We start from the raw sequence: 18,144 nt of genomic DNA, 5'->3' as shown, positions 1-18,144 counted from the left end.
AAGCTTGGTTAGCATTTAAACCCAAAGTATAGGTTAAAATGATCCATGGCAAATTTTATGGCTGGATGAATAACCAAGTCATAATTGGGTTTAAGTTATCTGCTGTAGCAGCTTCTCCATTTCCAGCTAAATCTCAAATGTATTAATTGTTGGAAAAGATGAATAGGAAGATTATAAAGGTGTGTATTCCAATAAAATGTAAAAAAAAAATCATTAAAAGGGTTTAAGTTTTTGCTACACTATAAATGTCAACTATGTATTATATATGTGAATTTGAAAATGTCTAACATTGTGCTGGCTGAACCTTCACTAAACCTGAGGCTTGCCATTGTCACACTCTCATATGGGGTCAGCTTTTGATTTCATTGTGTAGGACAGTGGTCTTCAACCACACTTACATGCATATTGTGTTATAACACACAACCTCATACTTCAACTCTTCAGGTGAATACCTCAATAGGAGCAGAAGCAAACAGGAGCGTTATTAAATGGCAGATTTTACGACTGACCTTCCTCAGTGCGTGTGTGTGTGTCGTACGAGAGCTGATTTGTAGACGGACTAAACAGATAGCGACAGAAAAAGATGGAGGGCAGAGCCGGAGCTGTGATAGCAAGGTGGCTCTACAGATTATAGAGACTACAGGAAATTACAGGGAGAATGAAACAGGCACACAGAAGGGACAAAGACACATCCTGGGAATGGAAATTACAAACAGAGGGAGAGACTGGACAAGATAAGAGAGGAGAAATGAAAATATAAATTTGTTAAAGAGCAAAGTTTGAGCTGAGCTTAATTTCCTGAATGGTGAATGCTAGGATGCGGAGGGTTTGCAGCATAAAGCTGGTAGCACAATAATCTTTTATGTTTCGTCAGACATCTTTTTCTTTCTCAGATTCTAAATTTATTCTCAAGTCATGAACTATTAATGCCTCCCTAGGAGCTGCTGAACTCTGCTAAAGGAGAGAAAATAGATTTTCTAAACCCAATCCTGGTTAACCAGACTAGCAAGGAGAGCAAAATGTCTTTTTTTTGTTCCCAAATCTCCCTCGCTTTGACAACCATTAATGTCCAGCTACTTACATCAACCTTCCCATAAAGCACTTTGTTAGCTCAGACATTTAATGTTTTTTATCATTGATCCAGAATTAAGAAAACACACTTTTAATACAACTTTGATAATTCTTCCTTAATCCTATTGCAAATCATTTTCATTCATGACAGGAATCAGGCAGGGAGGGAGTAAAAAAAACACACTGCTGCCAAAACCTAACCAACAGTCAATGAGGCAATGAACCAACAACTCTCATTGGTTTTTCAGTTGTCTTTTATTTTCTTGTTTTTTCTGAGGTTTGTATATATATTTTTTTCATTTTTCACTGCTGGCTGCTCAGTTACCGAACTGCAGCCAAAACGTTCCAGTTTGGTTTCATTGGACTATGACATAATCTGTAAGCGAGCAGTCGGGGGTTTCATTAATAAGAGGCTGCTGTCTTACAACTCTATTTCTTATTCCTGACAACAGCTTATTCCTGACAACAGCTTAAACCTTTTACTGAAATCTGTGAAATGGACTGAAGGGATTTTTCTAAAAGCAAATAGTGAGTAGATAAACTAATTTATGTTATGAATGGGGGAATATCTTTGTGACTATAATTATGTGACCTATATATAATCTTAAATTAACTTTTAACATCCATCATATATTGTTTGCTGTTGGACCAGAACTGCCTTATAGAGTTTTCATAAGGTTCTGCAGAGGTCATTCCAACATGTACAACTTGCATATACATTGACATTTGGTTGAATTAAAATTAATTTCAGTTGGAAAGGGTGAAAGTGTCGCTTGACTGTCATCACCCATGCCTTTTCTGCATCAGTTTGTGACTAAACTTTCTAATTTTCATCACTTGCAGGAAGCAATAAACAAAACTAGAGCAGAAAAGTTGCCCCGAAGGCCTCTGGACTTGGCTGCATGTTTTTCAGCACATGCTTCATTTCAGCAACCAGATTTCTTCAAACTCTGTCCTTAGATATTTTAAAACCTGTCTTCCTCTGACACTTGGCTTCTGACACCAGAACTTTAATTGTGCCCCCATGGGCGCAGAGTGTACCACAGAGCAGAGAACTGGAGAGACAACAAAAGAGGAATACATGCTATAACTGACTTCAGTTCTCCTCTCGCTCTCTCTTCCTGCCCTCATTATCAAGATCCTCATACAGCTGGAAACCCAACAGTGAATGCAGATTTGCTGCTCGTGTGACAATTTCAGAGCAATTACCAAAATACTGATTGGGATTAACGAGGTTTTAGTAGCTTTTTTTTTTTTGGCTAATTTTTATTCTGACATGTCTCTGTCATCCCAGCTCTTTCATGTGATGACATTTCCTCAGGAACAGTAGACATCCTCTCAGGATGTTAATTTTCTGTATGTTTGTGCTGCAGTACCTGGGGCTCGTCGAGGTGGAGGAGTCAAGAGGAATGCATGTTTGTGAGGAGGCCGTAAAAAAGCTGAAAGTTGTAAGTACGCTCTGACATTCAAAACACAGCCTGGCACATTTATTCTGCAACTCCAGTTTGTCGTGCAAAGTTACATATTCACCCCTGAGGAGTTTGATGCTGCTCATACACCTACATGGCCTTCCCAAAGTATTCCCACCCAGTCATCTTTTCCAAATTTTCTTATAGTAGCAAACTCCGGTGTGTTCTATTGGGATTTATAGAGATAGATTGACACAAAGTAGGGCATATTTGTGAAGTGGAAGGCAGAAAAGAAAATTAAAGGTGCCAGAACTGCAATGAAATAGTTGACAAATCATGTTTGTATGTCTGAATGGCAAGGTCAAAGTTCAGATGGAAATTCAATTAGGAATATGTTGTGAGATTTGAGAATAGTTCTCCGTAAATGCTATTCATGCAATCGGGCTAAACTAGAGCTATTTTGCAAAGACAAATTCGTTGAAACTTGCAAAAAAAAGGCTTGCAGCTGTAATTGCAGTGAAAGCTGGTTTTACAAAGTATTGGCTGAGGGCTGCTGAATACAGATGCACACCACACATGAAGCTTGGAGAGTGGGACGTAACCTGGCCCAGTATTTTCCCTTATTGTTGTTTGCTTTACAATACTTCTTTCACTCTCCCCGGAGGGTCTGAGTCCACGTTTATTTGTGTGTGCTTTTATAAAGTCCGATGCTGAAAAAGACAACAGAAAGTGAACTGTAACACAACATGCACACACACATAAATACACAGACACACACTGAGTTTACCCCCCTCCTGGGAGGCTGGACTCAGACAGGGAGCGTGTGAAAACGGTGACACAGAATGGTCGCTGTCAGACAGCAATAGTGGAAAGGCAGCGTACAACAGGAGTCACTTTGTTCAAAATCCATACATGGTTTTTCTCTGTAACCAAAGAACTCAAAGGAACACATTGTAGGAAACAGAGTCACATATGTTCTGTTTTCAGTCATTCGGATTGTTCTTTTCCTTTTGACTGTCCGTTCCACCTCCACATTCATTTCTCCTCCCATTTTCTGCTCTCTCATTGCTTGCCTATGTTCTCCTTTTCCAACCTCGCTCACATCAATCTGATTGTGTTGAAATAGCCGACTCCATGCTGTTCTCTAGATCACCATGTCTCTCACAGTTTCTCCCACTCCATCTCTTGCTTGCATGTTTTATGCTCTTATACATTGATTTGTGCTGTTGAAGAATGTCTAGTTATATAAAATAGTAGCTGGAAAAGTCTTTACTCCGCTCAAACATTTGTACCACCTCACCTACCCCAAGGATGTAGTGATAATTTATGAAGCATTTAGATTAGCTTGCAAGCTTGTTAACAATGAGCTCATGAAGAAGAAATATTTTTTCTTCCATGTTGTCACCATCAAATTCATTTTTTCTTCATTCTCTTTCACCTCTTCTTTGCCTTTGCAGAGTGGCAAAAAGACGGTAAAAGCAGTACTGTGGGTTTCAGCTGATGGACTCAGGGTGGTTGATGACAAAACTAAGGTAAGATGACATTTCTTTGGTCTCTGACCTGAATCTGCTAGTTCCATCGTTCTGTTCTTTCTTTTCATCTTTAAATGCCAGATGAGATGAAAATTTATGTCATTGTCCTTCATGCTAAATGCAATGTGTTGGTGGAAAATTGACCTTGCACATCACCTGAAATGTGCATTCCCCATAGTTGATGTGTTTCTTCAGCAGGGACAGGGAATTAGGTCAGATGGATGGATGGAGTTAATTCTTGCAGAAAAACTAGTTGAAGCTGCAGAAGACATAAAGGTTGACTTTAGCCAGAGCTACACTGGAACAGCATAAAAAGAGTTAGGCCAGAATCTGTGGCAAAATTTGAAAATTGATGCTCACTAATGCAGTGCGGTACAACTCAGCTTAACTGGTCTTGCAAAGTAGAATGAACTGAAATGAATTTTTTTTTAGTAGTGCTGCCAGAGACATACTTGGTCATACTCTAGGTCAAATTATTGACTTAAGTGTCTTTAAGCACCACTGCAAAGCCCCCTTTTTCAGATTTTCATGTGTGAAAACTTGAAATCGTTAAATTTTTCAGAAGGATCTTCCATTGGTTTCTCAAACAATTGTTATTGTAAAACTTTGTTTGTGCATTAAATGTCTGGTAGGAAGCACACAGACACACAAGCACCTGTGTGGGGGCTGTTATTTAGCGAGGGAGGTCTCCAGCAGTGAGTACAGAGAGCAGTGGCTCTATTGAATGCTAAGCGGGATGAAGAGCAGCAGAGAAAGAAAAAAACAAAGCCTGTTGAAGCCACTTCTGTTTCCTTGCTTTACTATTTTTGTTTGGACACCACACACGTTGGCTTCACTTCCCCTACTCCCTCATCGCACTTTTCTGCTTTGGCTCCATCTCCCTCCTTCTTTATCTTTTTCAGCCATATAGCATATCACTTTTAAACTTGATCCGGCTCACGTTGTGTGTCTGCAGAGGCTATTAAATGTTGTGACACTGGAGTTCAGCTCTTGTTTCCTCAAAGTTGGGGACTATATTTCTTCTTGCACTTTGCATTGTTTTCATAATATCTCTCTTTCTATCCAGGCTAAGTGTTGGAATAATCTTAATGTTAAGCAGATAAGTTGCTTGAGACATTTAAAGGATCGGTATGTAAGAGTTACTGCCATCTAGTGAACAAATTGGAGATCACAATCATTTCCAAATAGAGTTTATGATTATGAACTTTTATAATAACAGGGAACCTGACAATTACTAATATATTTAACCTAAAGGTAGTTTGATTAGGTTATACTTAGTTTGAATTAGACTGTAGTGAATTGAATTAAACTGGAGTGAACTGAATCTATAGACGACTTGGACTTGGACTGCAACTGTTTACGACTGTTATTATGAAGTGACATTCAATAAATAATTCACTTAATGCACATCTGCATTAAAAGTGAATTAAAATGGTCAACCTTGCATTATTTTGTAAAAAATAATACATTAAAACTTGCATTAAAAGTGTCAATATTTACAGAATGACACTTTGTGACAACAGCCATAAACTTTCATAAAAACTCCTTCCTCATCATGACAGGCATTGTGTCATGTTTACAACAGTGTCATGTCAGTCTTATGCACACCCCGTCACACAAAGTGCTACCAAAAGATTTTGATGCATAAATGTGAATAATGTTTGTCAATCGAAATTAGATTTACGGTGTCTTTCAGCTTATGCAAATCTTTTAACAGCTTGTGCAAATGAAAATAGAAGTAGACAGTAATTCTTCACACAGTGATAGAGAGAAATGCAGATCAATTTTTACCAATTAATGTATCTTATTAAAAACATGCAGTAACAATCACTACTCATGTTCTCCTCTTCATCTGTTTTTCTCAGTCTGAACTATTTTTTGAAACCTACGTCAAATCAAATATAAAAGCTCATTTATGCATGTGCGTAACACACAACACTTCTGCAGCACCTTTCCAGTGAATCAATACAAAGAAACAGAAACATCATTATTTTTTTGGCTTGTTCAGCAGCATTTTGGACGTCAAGCACTAAGTTATTTCTTGATGGACTGCGGTGCTGTTCCTAACACCACATCAGTTTTTTGTTCTTCTAATATGAATTCTTAGAAAAACATCAGATTGTTTTGGATGATTGCTGAGAAAGAAAGACACACACACGCACGCACACACCCACACACCTACTCACATACACACACACACACACACACACACACACCCACACACCTACTCACATACACACACACACACACACGAAAACATGCTACCACACAAACACTTTCCCCAGCCTTTCACCTTGGTACCAGCATCTCCTTTGATTCACTAATTGGCCCATATTGAATGGACTCCTATTCTTCCACTTCTTTCTCTCCCTATCCCTCCTTCCTTTTTTCCTCTTTTCCAGTCTTCCTTCTCTCTCTCTTTCTACCCTTGCGCTCTACCCTTCTTATTTTCTCGCCGACTCTGAAAGAGAGGAAGGAAGTGTGTGGATGAGTGTGTGAACTCTGCTCCCTTTCTTCTCCTCTTGTTTTCTTTCTCTTTCTGTGTTTGAGTGCGAGTCGAAGCGCTGAGCGGGGGCCCCTTAATGTACACAGAGAAAGACAGGGGCCCTCTCGTAGTTTCATCTACAGTGACTGTAGACTGAAAGCAGCTGAATAGCCCTTTCTGTGAAAGAAGGGCAAGCAGTTGGGACGACCCAAAGATTCAAAGAGGGTCAGTGTCATGACCCTCAGTCGCTGATGGCCTTTTCTGTCATCAGTGAGTTTGCAAATATTCTGCAATGAGAGAGAATGAAGCTTCCTGGAGTTAAGCAAGGGTATAAAGCAGTATGTCAAGTAATTAGGATCAATCAATGGGCAAGTTTGGTCGAGGATTTTCTGTTTCTCTTTCTTCAGGCCTTGTACAATCAAATGAAACAGTGTCTACTGACTGGTTTTCACTGTGGAACGTCCTGTCTGATTCCTGCCACCTCTCTCCTGTCTTTGTCTGACTTCCTCTGTCAGGACCTCATTGTGGACCAGACCATCGAGAAGGTTTCCTTCTGCGCTCCCGACCGGAACTACGACAAAGCCTTCTCCTACATCTGCAGAGATGGAACCACTAGACGGTGGATGTGCCACTGCTTCATGGCCCTGAAAGACTCGGTGAGGCTGCTCAGCGTCAAAAACCTGCAATTTTTCAACCTGCTTTACTTTTCTGTAAATATAAATTCTAGTGATTTTAGACTGCTGCTCCAGTCTATATCATATTTGCGACCAAAAATTGATGGTAACACTCAGGACTTATTGATGCATTAAGCTGACGTGATGAGATGACAACATTGCATCCACAAGATTGGATTTCTTGCAATACTTTTTGAAAACATATATTCACCTTTCATTTTACAAATCAAAGTTTTCATAAATCACAAACTAGGCTTCAGAGCATCTGTAGTCAGTGTTGACTAATACAGCTCTGGTTAAAAAACTATGGTATAAATTCAGCCTAGAAAATTGCCCTGGTTGAAATGTAGGACTATTTTATTTACCAAGACCTTTTGGTTATTCTTTGACTGTATTATATATTTTTCAATATTTTAATCAAGTCATATCAGTTTAAACTAGTCTAAGACATATATTTCATTTTACTTTAGTTGTAGATTTTAATATCTTAATCTGTTTATGTCAAATTTTTGGTGAACAAGGGAGGAAGTCATTGATTCAAAGCATAATTTTAGATTTTTAATACCTTCATGTTCTGAGGTACAAATAACAGTTTCTGTGGATTATTGATTTTCGAGAAAATAATTTCTGCTTCTGATGTTTACAAAATGTTTGCATCTGTATTAGCATCTTTGGATATAGTTGTTTAAAGTGCAAATTAGACAAATTTTAGGGTGGCTGCTTTAATGTTACTACAAAAAGTCACCCAATTTATCTATAATGATGACATCTTAAAGTACAATTGTATTTAAACTGAATGCTGACTTACGTAATTCAAATCTCTTGAGAATCTGTGTTTTTTGTGGGGGGTTTTATAAGCTTTAAATTGTTTGTGGGATTAATAATCTGCATAGAGAAGGACAGAGCACAGACCTGCGGGATTAAAGGAGGGGATTAACCAGAAATCTTTGTGGTTATCTGTCTCTGTCTCTGTTTCCATCACATATTGGTTTTATATCTCTACTCATTCATCTTCAGATAATCTATTTCTTCTGTCTCTGGCGCTTCTTTCTGTAGGCGAAGCTGCTGAGGCGACAGACATTCAGCATTTTTGTGGAGAAAATGCTCTAGAACTGGTTTCTTTGAAATGTCTTTAATTCATGTTTATGTTTGACAACATGAGGGATTTACAGCCTAATCCTAATTACCTTAATTAGACACAAGTAGGAATGCAACCCAGTCTTTTACATCTAAGCTAATTACAAACAAATAAATGCTGTATATTATCTGATGCCAGAAACTGTCAGGCTCTGGAAGCAAGACACAAACATTTTTTACTTCATTAGATTAAATAATCAGAAACAGCTTTAGTGTTTGTTGTTTATTTATTTCAAATAAATAAACAATGGTGATAATGTACACCACAAAATATTGCAAAGTTGTGTCTCAATACAATCAATAACAAATAAATGATCAAGTTTGAGGTCCTTTTTTAAAAATGTTTTTTTTTTGTAAACTTTTAAATAATGTGTTATCTTTTTCCATTAAAATATATATTTCCATTGAGAAAGTTGTAAAAAGAAACCTTCAGATGCAGCGAATGTTCTTTGTAAAGGATGCATGTAAATATGTGAAGCTGTAGTTCAAGGTTTAAATGAGCAACACTGGTCTGCAGGATTAACCAGTGACCTGAGAGAAGAAACTGTTTCTTCCTGTTAATCTGGGAGGAGCCTTAAGGAAATGTCTAAGTACCTCAACTGTGAGATTCTTCACAAGTGAAAAACATTTTAGGCAGCTGCCAATATTTATCAGAGTGAATGATGGAGCCAAATTTCTCCAAAACACTGAGCATAGTTTTTTTTTCCTCAATAATGCAGAGGAGATTCTTCTGATTGGTATGTTTAATAAATTACTTTTTTTTTTTCTTCTAATGTTTTCTGCCAGGGTGAGAGACTGAGCCATGCAGTCGGCTGTGCCTTCGCTGCCTGTCTGGAGAGAAAGCAGCGCAGAGAGAAGGAGTGTGGCGTGACGGCTTCTTTCGATGCCAGTCGCACTTCCTTTGTGCGCGAGGGCTCCTTCCGCATCAATTCATCTTCCAGCCAGCAGGGCAGCAGCAGTGAGCGAGATGAGAAGATGCAGGATAAAAAGAAAGGTAGTAGACCACTCCAAGTCCTAACCACTCACCATGAATTCAAAGTCACTTCAAAATCCTGTCAAATGTACTTATTTAGGAAATATTGCAGGAATGCATGTCCGAGTCTCAGACATCACTGAGTACAGGTCGTTGTTTCCTTCAGATCAGCCCTCTGTCGTCCCAGCTCTCCCTCCTGGCTCCGCCTCGCCACCCGAGGGGACGGCGTCCCAGATGGAGCGTCCAGAACCAGGCGGGCCTCATGCCATCCCTCGCCGTCACGCACCCATCGAACAGCTGGTTCGCCAAGGCTCATTCAGGGGATTTCCAGCTCTCAGTCAGAAGAACTCTCCCTTTAAGAGACAGCTGTCGCTTCGCCTCAATGACCTGCCATCCACTCTGCAGCGCAAAACAGACTTTGAGGTCAAGAACCCTGGTGAGTTGAGACATTTTTGTAGATTGGCTTACAAATGTTGACAAATGTAGACGCCCACTGACATTCTATCCTCAGTAACTTTGGAAACAGAAGATTTGTCACATAAAAATTGATTTTCTTTAAATTAAACTTTTAGATATTTAAAATGCTCCATGACTTCGGCTTCTTGTATCATTATATTATTCCACTTAAGCTGTCTTTGGGTCAGATGTGAGGTACTCCTTGGCCAGGTGGCCAGTCTGTACTGCCCAGTACAGACTGGACAACCAACCATACACAAACACACATGGAGACAATTTAGGAAAAACATGATGGTCGCATCGAACAAAAAGTTTCACTTTACGTTGATTATTTAACAGTTTTTATGACAAAACCCTTTTTTTTTAAACATTTGTGATGCTTGTCCAGTTAGGTTACATTTCAGTATGTATATTATTGGGCAATAAGTATTGATGAGTAATTTTTTATAAAATATCTCCATCATTGAGTCGGTGGAGTAGAAGTTTATTTGTTTGATCAAAAACATCTTTAATCTTGTGTCATGCAGCATTCATTGTACCTCAGAAATAGGAACTTTAAACTTTTTGTTTTCATATATATCTGTTTTTTATGTGCTGGTTGGAATCAAAAGATATGTGTCTGACTCAGTTTCATAACAGCATTGAGGCAATAATGCTCTAGGGTCTCCCCCTAACCTTGATAATCAATAACATGTGGCCTGCTGAATAGAAAGAAACTGACTTTAAAAGGAAAATGGTTTAAAAGAAAGGTTGTAAAAATATAAAGTTACTGTAGCATATTCCTGTGGCCTTTCAGTTTAATCTTGTTTGGCCTTGAATTAATGACATTTGACTCCCCCATTCATTTTAACCATTTATTTATGGTTTCAAATACACACTCAGTGATAGATAATTTGTTAGCAGGTTGCTACAGAGAAAAACTTTTAGCCCATGGTTCACAGTATGTTGTATACAGTGGGGGAGGCTCTGATCGTATATTACCTTCAAAGTGCTCCCCCACACACCCATACTCACTAAAATGGTAGAAGGCAATTAAATTGCTTATTTGCTCCCTTGTGACGCTCCAAACATATTAAGTATTGATCTGTACAGTCAGTCAGCTAACCAAACAACCTAATCAGAAATCTCCCATTGCCAGGGGTATAACAAAACAAACATGCACATTTTCTCTACACCAATACATGTGAAGACTAAAGGAGCCTCTGAACTCTGCAGGCTAAAGAGTTGATTACAAAATGTGACCACTTATATCCTTGCCCTATGTAAAACAAAGCAAGAAGAAAACCTGAAAGGTAGATATGAGGCCAATACCTGTTGGTATTCTCCAATATAATCCAGGCCCTGCAGCTGTACAATTCTCACTGTTTAAACACATTCTGTAGGCGAGAAAAAAGACACCAGGAATGAAAGCACAATTAATATATAGTTCATGCAAATGCATGCATACCCATTAAACCTTTCATTTGTCACATAACGTCCTCTAAGTAATTCTGAAATCAAACTTGTTGGAGGCTGTGAACGATTTTAAACTGGGGTTAGAATTTACTTTTCAGCAGCAAAATGGTGTTTCGACAAAGAAACACTTCTTGTCTCATCTACATGTTTTTCCTTTTGTGCTCTCTGCTTTCTATGTATCCCTTTCCTGCTGGTACCAGAGATGGACATGGGGTTGCCTTGTGAGGGTGACAGTAGTATAAATGCACTGTGTTGCCAGATCAACACATCCTTCGCCAAGCCATCAGACGAGCTCTTCTCCAACCCATCTATGTCTGCAAATTGCCCTCCGACCTGCACTGTGCCCCCAATTTTGCCTCCTCCGCCTGCGCCTGTCCAGGGTAAGAAGGAATCCAGAAGATCAATAGCCATAAATGGATTGTTCCCACTATCTGAAGCTCTTTTTGTTTGTGTTTCCAGCCACCTCATCCTGGGTGCAGCCAGAACCTTCTCGCCACTCTCCTCCTCCAGTTTCTGCTGCACTGCAGAGCGGTCACAAGCGTACACCCTCAGAGGCTGAGAGATGGCTGGAGGAGGTCTCTAAGGCTGTCAAAGCCCAGCAGACGCCTCCCTCTGGGCCCATCATACCCACCATCCCTGGACCCCCTTCAGTAACCAGTCATCATATAGCCACACAGGCGACATTGTCCTCTGCCCCAGTATCTACTGTCCAGTTGCCCCTCGGTACTTTGCCCAAAACTCTCATCTCTGGCCCTTCTGCCCTTCCGTGTCAAACCCAAATGCCTCTCCCACCCATGTCAATATCATCTGTCCCTCTAATACCAGGTCCTCCAGTGTCAGGCCCTCCAATGTCTCTCCCATCCATGTCCATCCCAACTATGTCTGGCCCAAGCATGTCTGGAGCCACCATGATGCAGGGCTCTCTGCCCGGGCACCCAGGCTCCCTTCCAAGTGCAATGCAACCATTCCCCCTTGCTTTTGATGCCACTCCAGCCCCTGTTGGGATGTTTGCCAACCAGCCAGTCCAACCTGCCTTTATGCCCATGCAGACCTACATGCCTGGTCTGGCTAGCAGCATGACTTACCCCAACGCCAGTGTGCCAGTGGTAGGCATCACACCATCACAAATGGTAGCCAATGCCTTTTGCACCGCCACAGGCTCATCAGGCACAGGTCCGACCATGGCCTCGGCTGTTGGAGGGTCTAAAGTGGGGCCCTTGGGCACTGTCGGGCATCACCACTCCTATCCAGGAGCGGCCGGTGCAACCGGACACCCCTCAGGGTTTAACACAGCTACATTTTCCTCCACTCCACCTCTGTCATCAGCCATTAACGGCCTCCCACCCCACAGCAGTGCAGCCGCAATGAACCTCCAAAACGGGACTTCGGTCAGTGGTGGCAGTGGAGAGAGCTGGCCTCCAGAGGGCAGCCAACTAACCGCTCCAGGGGTTAGCGACTCCCAAGACGATGATCGTTTTGAAGCCAAGTGGGCGGCACTGGAGACAAAAGGAGCGACACAACCAACAGGGAGCAAGGCACCGGCTGCCACTGCCAACCCATTCTCCAACAGTCTGCAAAAAACCTTTGAGATTGAGCTCTGAGTTGGACTCTGGCTCTTAAAGATGTAGATCTTGCTCTGGGGTGACAGCCTGAGGAAGATGGGAACCTATTCCAGGAATGTTTGCTTAATTGGTATACAGGTCCTTTCAGATGGCCTAGCATCCAGCCTGTGGCAGCCTTGGAGTCAGTGCCACTATGATCTTAATTTCTTTCTTTATGATCCCATGTGAGATAGAGATGAACTCAGCAGTTGGCTGGGCTGCAGTCTGAGAGAATCAGGTTTCCAGCGGTCTGAACTTCACAAACTGAACCCATTCAGTCCAACCGTCAACATTCTCTCCTTCCTCCTTTTGCTTCTACACTCTGGCTTTATTTTCCCTGCTGCAAGTCCCTAGATTTACTGCATGTTCATCCTACTGAAAGCACTGTGGGGAGGACACGGCTCAGTGGTTTCTTTTTTAAAAAAGAGGACTCATCTTGGATGCATTCCAATCCAAAAAAATATTTTTGGACGTTTGCTTGTTATATTTTTTATTGTGGCAGTTTTATGGTGTCTGGCAACATCGTGGATGAAGGTGTAGAAGATTCAAGTAACACACCGATGCTGATCTCAGCCGAGTGGGGTAGAAGTCTGGATGCCTGAAAGGAAGAGTCCAAACGACTTACTGACTATTAGTACAGATTTATGGCCAAAATTGCTTTATTTATTGTATTCTGAGTTTAACATGTTTTATGTACCTTGAAACCCTTAAGTTGAAGCAGCGTTTCAGAAGCATGTTTATGTTATTTATCCCAACATGTTTGATTTTTAACAACAGAGAAAGGAAAGCACTGTGGGAATCCTAATCATATAACAGGAACCAAATAACTACAACTTCCACTACAGCTGTGTACTGGGATAAGTCAGACTGGTGTATATATCCACATGTTTCTTCCACCTCACTGCTGCTGAGGCCTGATAAATCAAAATGGTGTCACTTGGATGTGGAGCTTGTTACTTTTATAATCGCCCAACAACAAGTGCATGACACACTTCAGGATAACCAGCACATACAGTAGAGCACACAAGCAGTTTGTCTTCACCAAACAAATCCAAGGAACTTTAACAACTCAGTGGAAAAATAATGATCCTCCTCACTGTGCAACTGTAGAGAAACATTGCACTACATTCCAGATTTCACAAATCCTCATATGTCTGCTGACAAAGGGTATACTCTCCTCATGTACAACAATGATTGTGTACTCACCTCTTTGAGTATCATGATAGTGCTGCACTCACTGCAAAAGTATTCCCACCCCCATGAACTTTTTTGTCATGTTGCCTGTGATGGACCAAAACAAAGTAGTGCACATTCCAAGTAGGAAATTTCATCAAAATGTGCCACAGCAAGGAAATTATAAAAGAGCAGTATTCTGTAAACTTTGTTTTTTTTTAGCTTTATATCATGTTATAATGTTACTTCCTAATCAGAAACATAGCTGGAGTATTGCTTTGATTCTTTCATGCATGTTTAAGAAATCCTTGAATCTCCTGAGGCAGCCATTCTTGGTTGCCTTAATGCCTAAACTTCCCACTCAGCTCCTCTAAATTAATGGCAGCAGCAATTATCAACCACCTGGTGGAACTTATTGTTTGCTGAGCTCATCGTACAAACTACTTCTCAGTCCAGCTCTCCTGATAACAGTTGTTAATGGTGAAATAGAGGAGCTTTGTTGGGACGACATCTTGAAAGGAAAGTGAAAGAGTAGGAGCCCAATTTCAAAGCGCCAAATTGTGAAATCAAATGATTTTAAAGTTATCTTAATATATTTACAGCTCTGGAAAAAAAATTAAGAAACCTCTTAAAAATACGTACAGCTTTGTTTGGCATATCACATAAAATCCCAATAAAATACACTGATGTCTATGGTTTGAATGGCACACAATGTGGAAAAGTTCAAAGGGGTTTAAATACTTTTGCAAGGTATTGTTGAACAGATGAACAGAGAACCTGGGACTCAAGAAACAATCATGTTGAATGAATGTAAAACGAAGTGCAGGTTGACACATAAACAGGGACAATAAAGGGCAGAAGCACATGTTGCTACCATGGAGAACGAGCTGTACGTGAGAAACTGAGGGAGGGAAAACAAAGTCGCACCTTTAGGGAATAAGGAAAAGGAAGTCTAATGGAAGAAACGTAGATAAAACAGGTTGAATAGGATGTAAAAGCAAGAGGCAGATTTGGTTTAGGGCTAAGACATATTCATTATTACGTCCACAAAACAAGCAGTGTCTCTGGTGTCTTTGCACTCTGCAGCTTCAAACACTGTGGAGCAACATCTCTGATCAGTTTAAAACTAAATGTCAGCTGTCTGACTGCAATATCATAACTGTTCCTTTTTAATTTTTCAAAAGTGCAACTCGTGATGCAGTTCGAACTTCAACTAAGGAGGTAGAGCTTTGAGTGTCGTAAGGTTGGGTCTCACTGAGAAGATCCAGAATTTAAAAAGCAGGAATGTTTATAATCAAAGGGCTTTCTGCAGGTGGTTTCTCTCTTCTACAAACTCTGATCTGATCAGAGATGCTCCTGCTCCACAAGAGGGAATGCCACTTTTAACATTATCTCCTCCTTGTTGTAATGAACTTAACGACTCTCTTCCTGCGGCTGGCGGCCTGACTTTTTCCATCATCCAAATTGATAGACAGCTGACCTAATTTGTACCATTTTATCTCCTCCCAGGCTTCGGCCAATTTGGTTTAAATCAATATTTCTTCCAATCTGAGCAAACTGCTTTCTCTACCTTCCTTTATGTATTTATTAAGCGAATCTGATTGGTTGATTGATTGATCCATAAAGTAGATGCTTTTAGTCCATTCAGAGATCATTTTTGCCCTTGACTCTTGTTTGCACGCCCTCCAAATTATAAATGTAGGCTAATTGTGTTCTGCGTCAAAGCAAACTAAATGACCTCATCAACTTGATTGTAAAACTTTAGCTTAGTGATGGTAACAAAGCAAACCAGTGGAGTTTATTTTTAATCTTTATTTACAGAAGTTTTTGTATTTAAACCAACATATTTGTATTGTAATTACATTGTACAAAAGATAAATAAAGTAATATAATATTATCCTCGCTTATGTGTCACTGACCCAAACATTACTTATTTTCAATTACCTTTTCTTGCTATTTTTAAGCTTTCATCTGATCTTACTTGTTCCTGAATTGCTTTTTTAACTGGTGTAAAGATTATTGCAGAATAAGCCACAGAAAATCTGTTTAGAATGTAGTACGGTAAGTATTTATTTAATGAATATGTATGTGTTCTCTTAAATCCCTGGGCACTCCCTCATGTGCAGCTAGCCAAAGCCAATCACAACTTGAACTTCTATATTTTCCTGCAACTGTCATTTAATCAAGTATATTCATTCATTCATTTACTCACTAACTGTTCATTGGTCGGAACATCTTTCCATCATCCTGTTTATCTTTGCAGGTGTGTAAAATATCATCTAATTGAAGATGCTAAATATTTTAAATATGCAACTCAAATATTGACAAGTCAGGACCCCATTTCATAAAGCTGTTTCTATAACATGAGCAAAACTGCTTTTAAAGGCGTTTCATGCACACTACAAATGAATATTTATTGTTAAAGATACTACAGATAAGAAAGTCACACTGTTTGACAAAAACACAGATAGAACGAGGATCAGAACTCTGTTTCTTAAGTTAACTTACAACAAATGTTCTCATTTATTAAGTTTTTTTTATTGAAACAGATAAACCCCACATATTCTTCATATGAAAGGCAATAAAATAAAAAATATCCCTGTGAAGAAATAAAAATGTTTTACACAGCATGTCTGCAAACAGTCTTTAAAATAGAGTAAGAAGCATGATCAGCAAATTATTTACATGGATCCATCAACAGTCTGGTGCATTCTAGAAACTGCAAGTGATGACAGGTTGAATCTGTCAACAGCAACTCATTCAGCTCCTTCCTGTGTGCGTTTGGTCTGAACCAGCCCCGACAGTACCTCAATGCACCGCTGTCTTATCGGGTCTTTCCTCCAGTCCGCTTCGGCTGAGTGGTTCTGCTGCAGCAGCTCAGATCGCTAATGAAACCAGACAAGCACCCTTTTCTTCTTTTTCTACTGCACTAACTCTCAGCGGACCGCTGGCCTCTGATCTCAGGTCAGTGAAAGAGTGTGAGCTGCCAAAGTGTAACAAAGGGGGAGGATACAGAGCACTGAATCTTTTTTTTTTAATTATTATTACTTCACCCTTACTCATTCGACAAGCCTTCCAGTAAAATCTTTTCATAGTGTGTCATCATTTAAATGAACTTTGATGGGACTTGTTTTACAATTGTACCTAACTAGCAGCAATCTGTGCCTCCTCAGGCTAGTTTTATTCCTGCATCACTGCAATATGGTCTCAGATTTAAGCAAATACTCCCAGGAATACACCAGAACGATGACAAAGCATGAGGCTGGGATTCAAACCCACAACCTTTTTCAGTTTTGGCACCAACTCTTCCACCATCATTCAAGTTTGTGGCTGCAATCTGACACAACATGCCAAAGTTCAGTAGGTATGAACACTAATGCAAAGCACTCTGTGGGCCTTTGTAGAGGAGAAGAAAAGACCTGGTTGTCATGGTGACACAGTAAAAGATTTATGTCCTAGGAAAAAGTGCTATAATCAACAAAAGCCGCTGCACATTACCACACAATTCATTACAGTGATAACAGCTGAAAATACAAAAGTTCTCCCAGTGGATTTTCAAGGAAAACAGTGTATTTGCTGTGTGTGTGTGTGTGTGTGTGTGTGTGTGTGTGTGTGTGTGTGTGTGTGTGTGTGTGTGTGTGTGTGTGTGTGTGTGTGTGTGTACTGGCGGATAGTGGAGGTGATTTTTGTTGTGCAGTGTGTGTAAACACTCAAGGCGTGTTGTTTTTAAAATGACCAGAACAGAAAGTGAGTGTAATTCTGTCCAGCATGGGTGTATTTTAAATGAAAAGTCTTAGATCCAGTCTCCAAGCTGCTTTTAGTGACCTCTTGCTTCTTTCTGTCTGTGTGAGGGCATCAGCACAAGATCAGTCAGTAATTCTGTTTGCATAATGGACTGTGACTGGATTGTCTGATAAGCAGAAGATAATACAACCATGCTCTTTGCTGATAAACTCACACTGATTTACTGTCACATTTCCCTCAAAAACACTTATTTTGTATGAATTGCAAGACACGAATCAGCATTTGTAGCAACGTCTGTAGGTGATTCTGCACTATTAATGAACACAACCCCTCCCCCATAGTTACATGACCACACAGCTAATTGTAACGCATAAAACCACAGCCATGTGACCCTGCAGTCCTTCAAGCTTGAGAGAAGTAATTACTCTGATTAA

At 40.0% G+C, this 18,144-nt stretch overlaps 1 protein-coding gene across 4 annotated transcripts in view; it reads left to right on the top strand.

The window, feature by feature from the left end:
* The window catches only part of numbl (NUMB like endocytic adaptor protein), a 63,214-nt gene extending 47,351 nt beyond the window's left edge, over nt 1–15,863 (top strand). For all 4 annotated transcript variants that reach the window (XM_055028473.1, XM_055028474.1, XM_055028471.1 and 1 more), the window contains 7 exons: nt 2,445–2,519; nt 3,938–4,012; nt 7,013–7,153; nt 9,095–9,302; nt 9,448–9,717; nt 11,393–11,572; nt 11,652–15,863. In XM_055028473.1, the coding sequence (XP_054884448.1) occupies nt 2,445–2,519; nt 3,938–4,012; nt 7,013–7,153; nt 9,095–9,302; nt 9,448–9,717; nt 11,393–11,572; nt 11,652–12,793 (2,091 nt within the window). In that variant the 3' untranslated portion in view covers nt 12,794–15,863. The remainder of the gene's footprint in view (nt 1–2,444; nt 2,520–3,937; nt 4,013–7,012; nt 7,154–9,094; nt 9,303–9,447; nt 9,718–11,392; nt 11,573–11,651) is intronic.
* The last annotated feature ends 2,281 nt before the right edge of the window (nt 15,864–18,144 follow it).

The sequence above is a fragment of the Poeciliopsis prolifica genome, unplaced genomic scaffold, assembly GCF_027474105.1.
Source record: "Poeciliopsis prolifica strain line A6 unplaced genomic scaffold, Auburn_PproV2 SCAFFOLD004, whole genome shotgun sequence".
In the NCBI taxonomy this organism is placed as follows: domain Eukaryota; kingdom Metazoa; phylum Chordata; class Actinopteri; order Cyprinodontiformes; family Poeciliidae; genus Poeciliopsis; species Poeciliopsis prolifica.
This window is presented reverse-complemented; position numbering and strand designations above follow the sequence as displayed.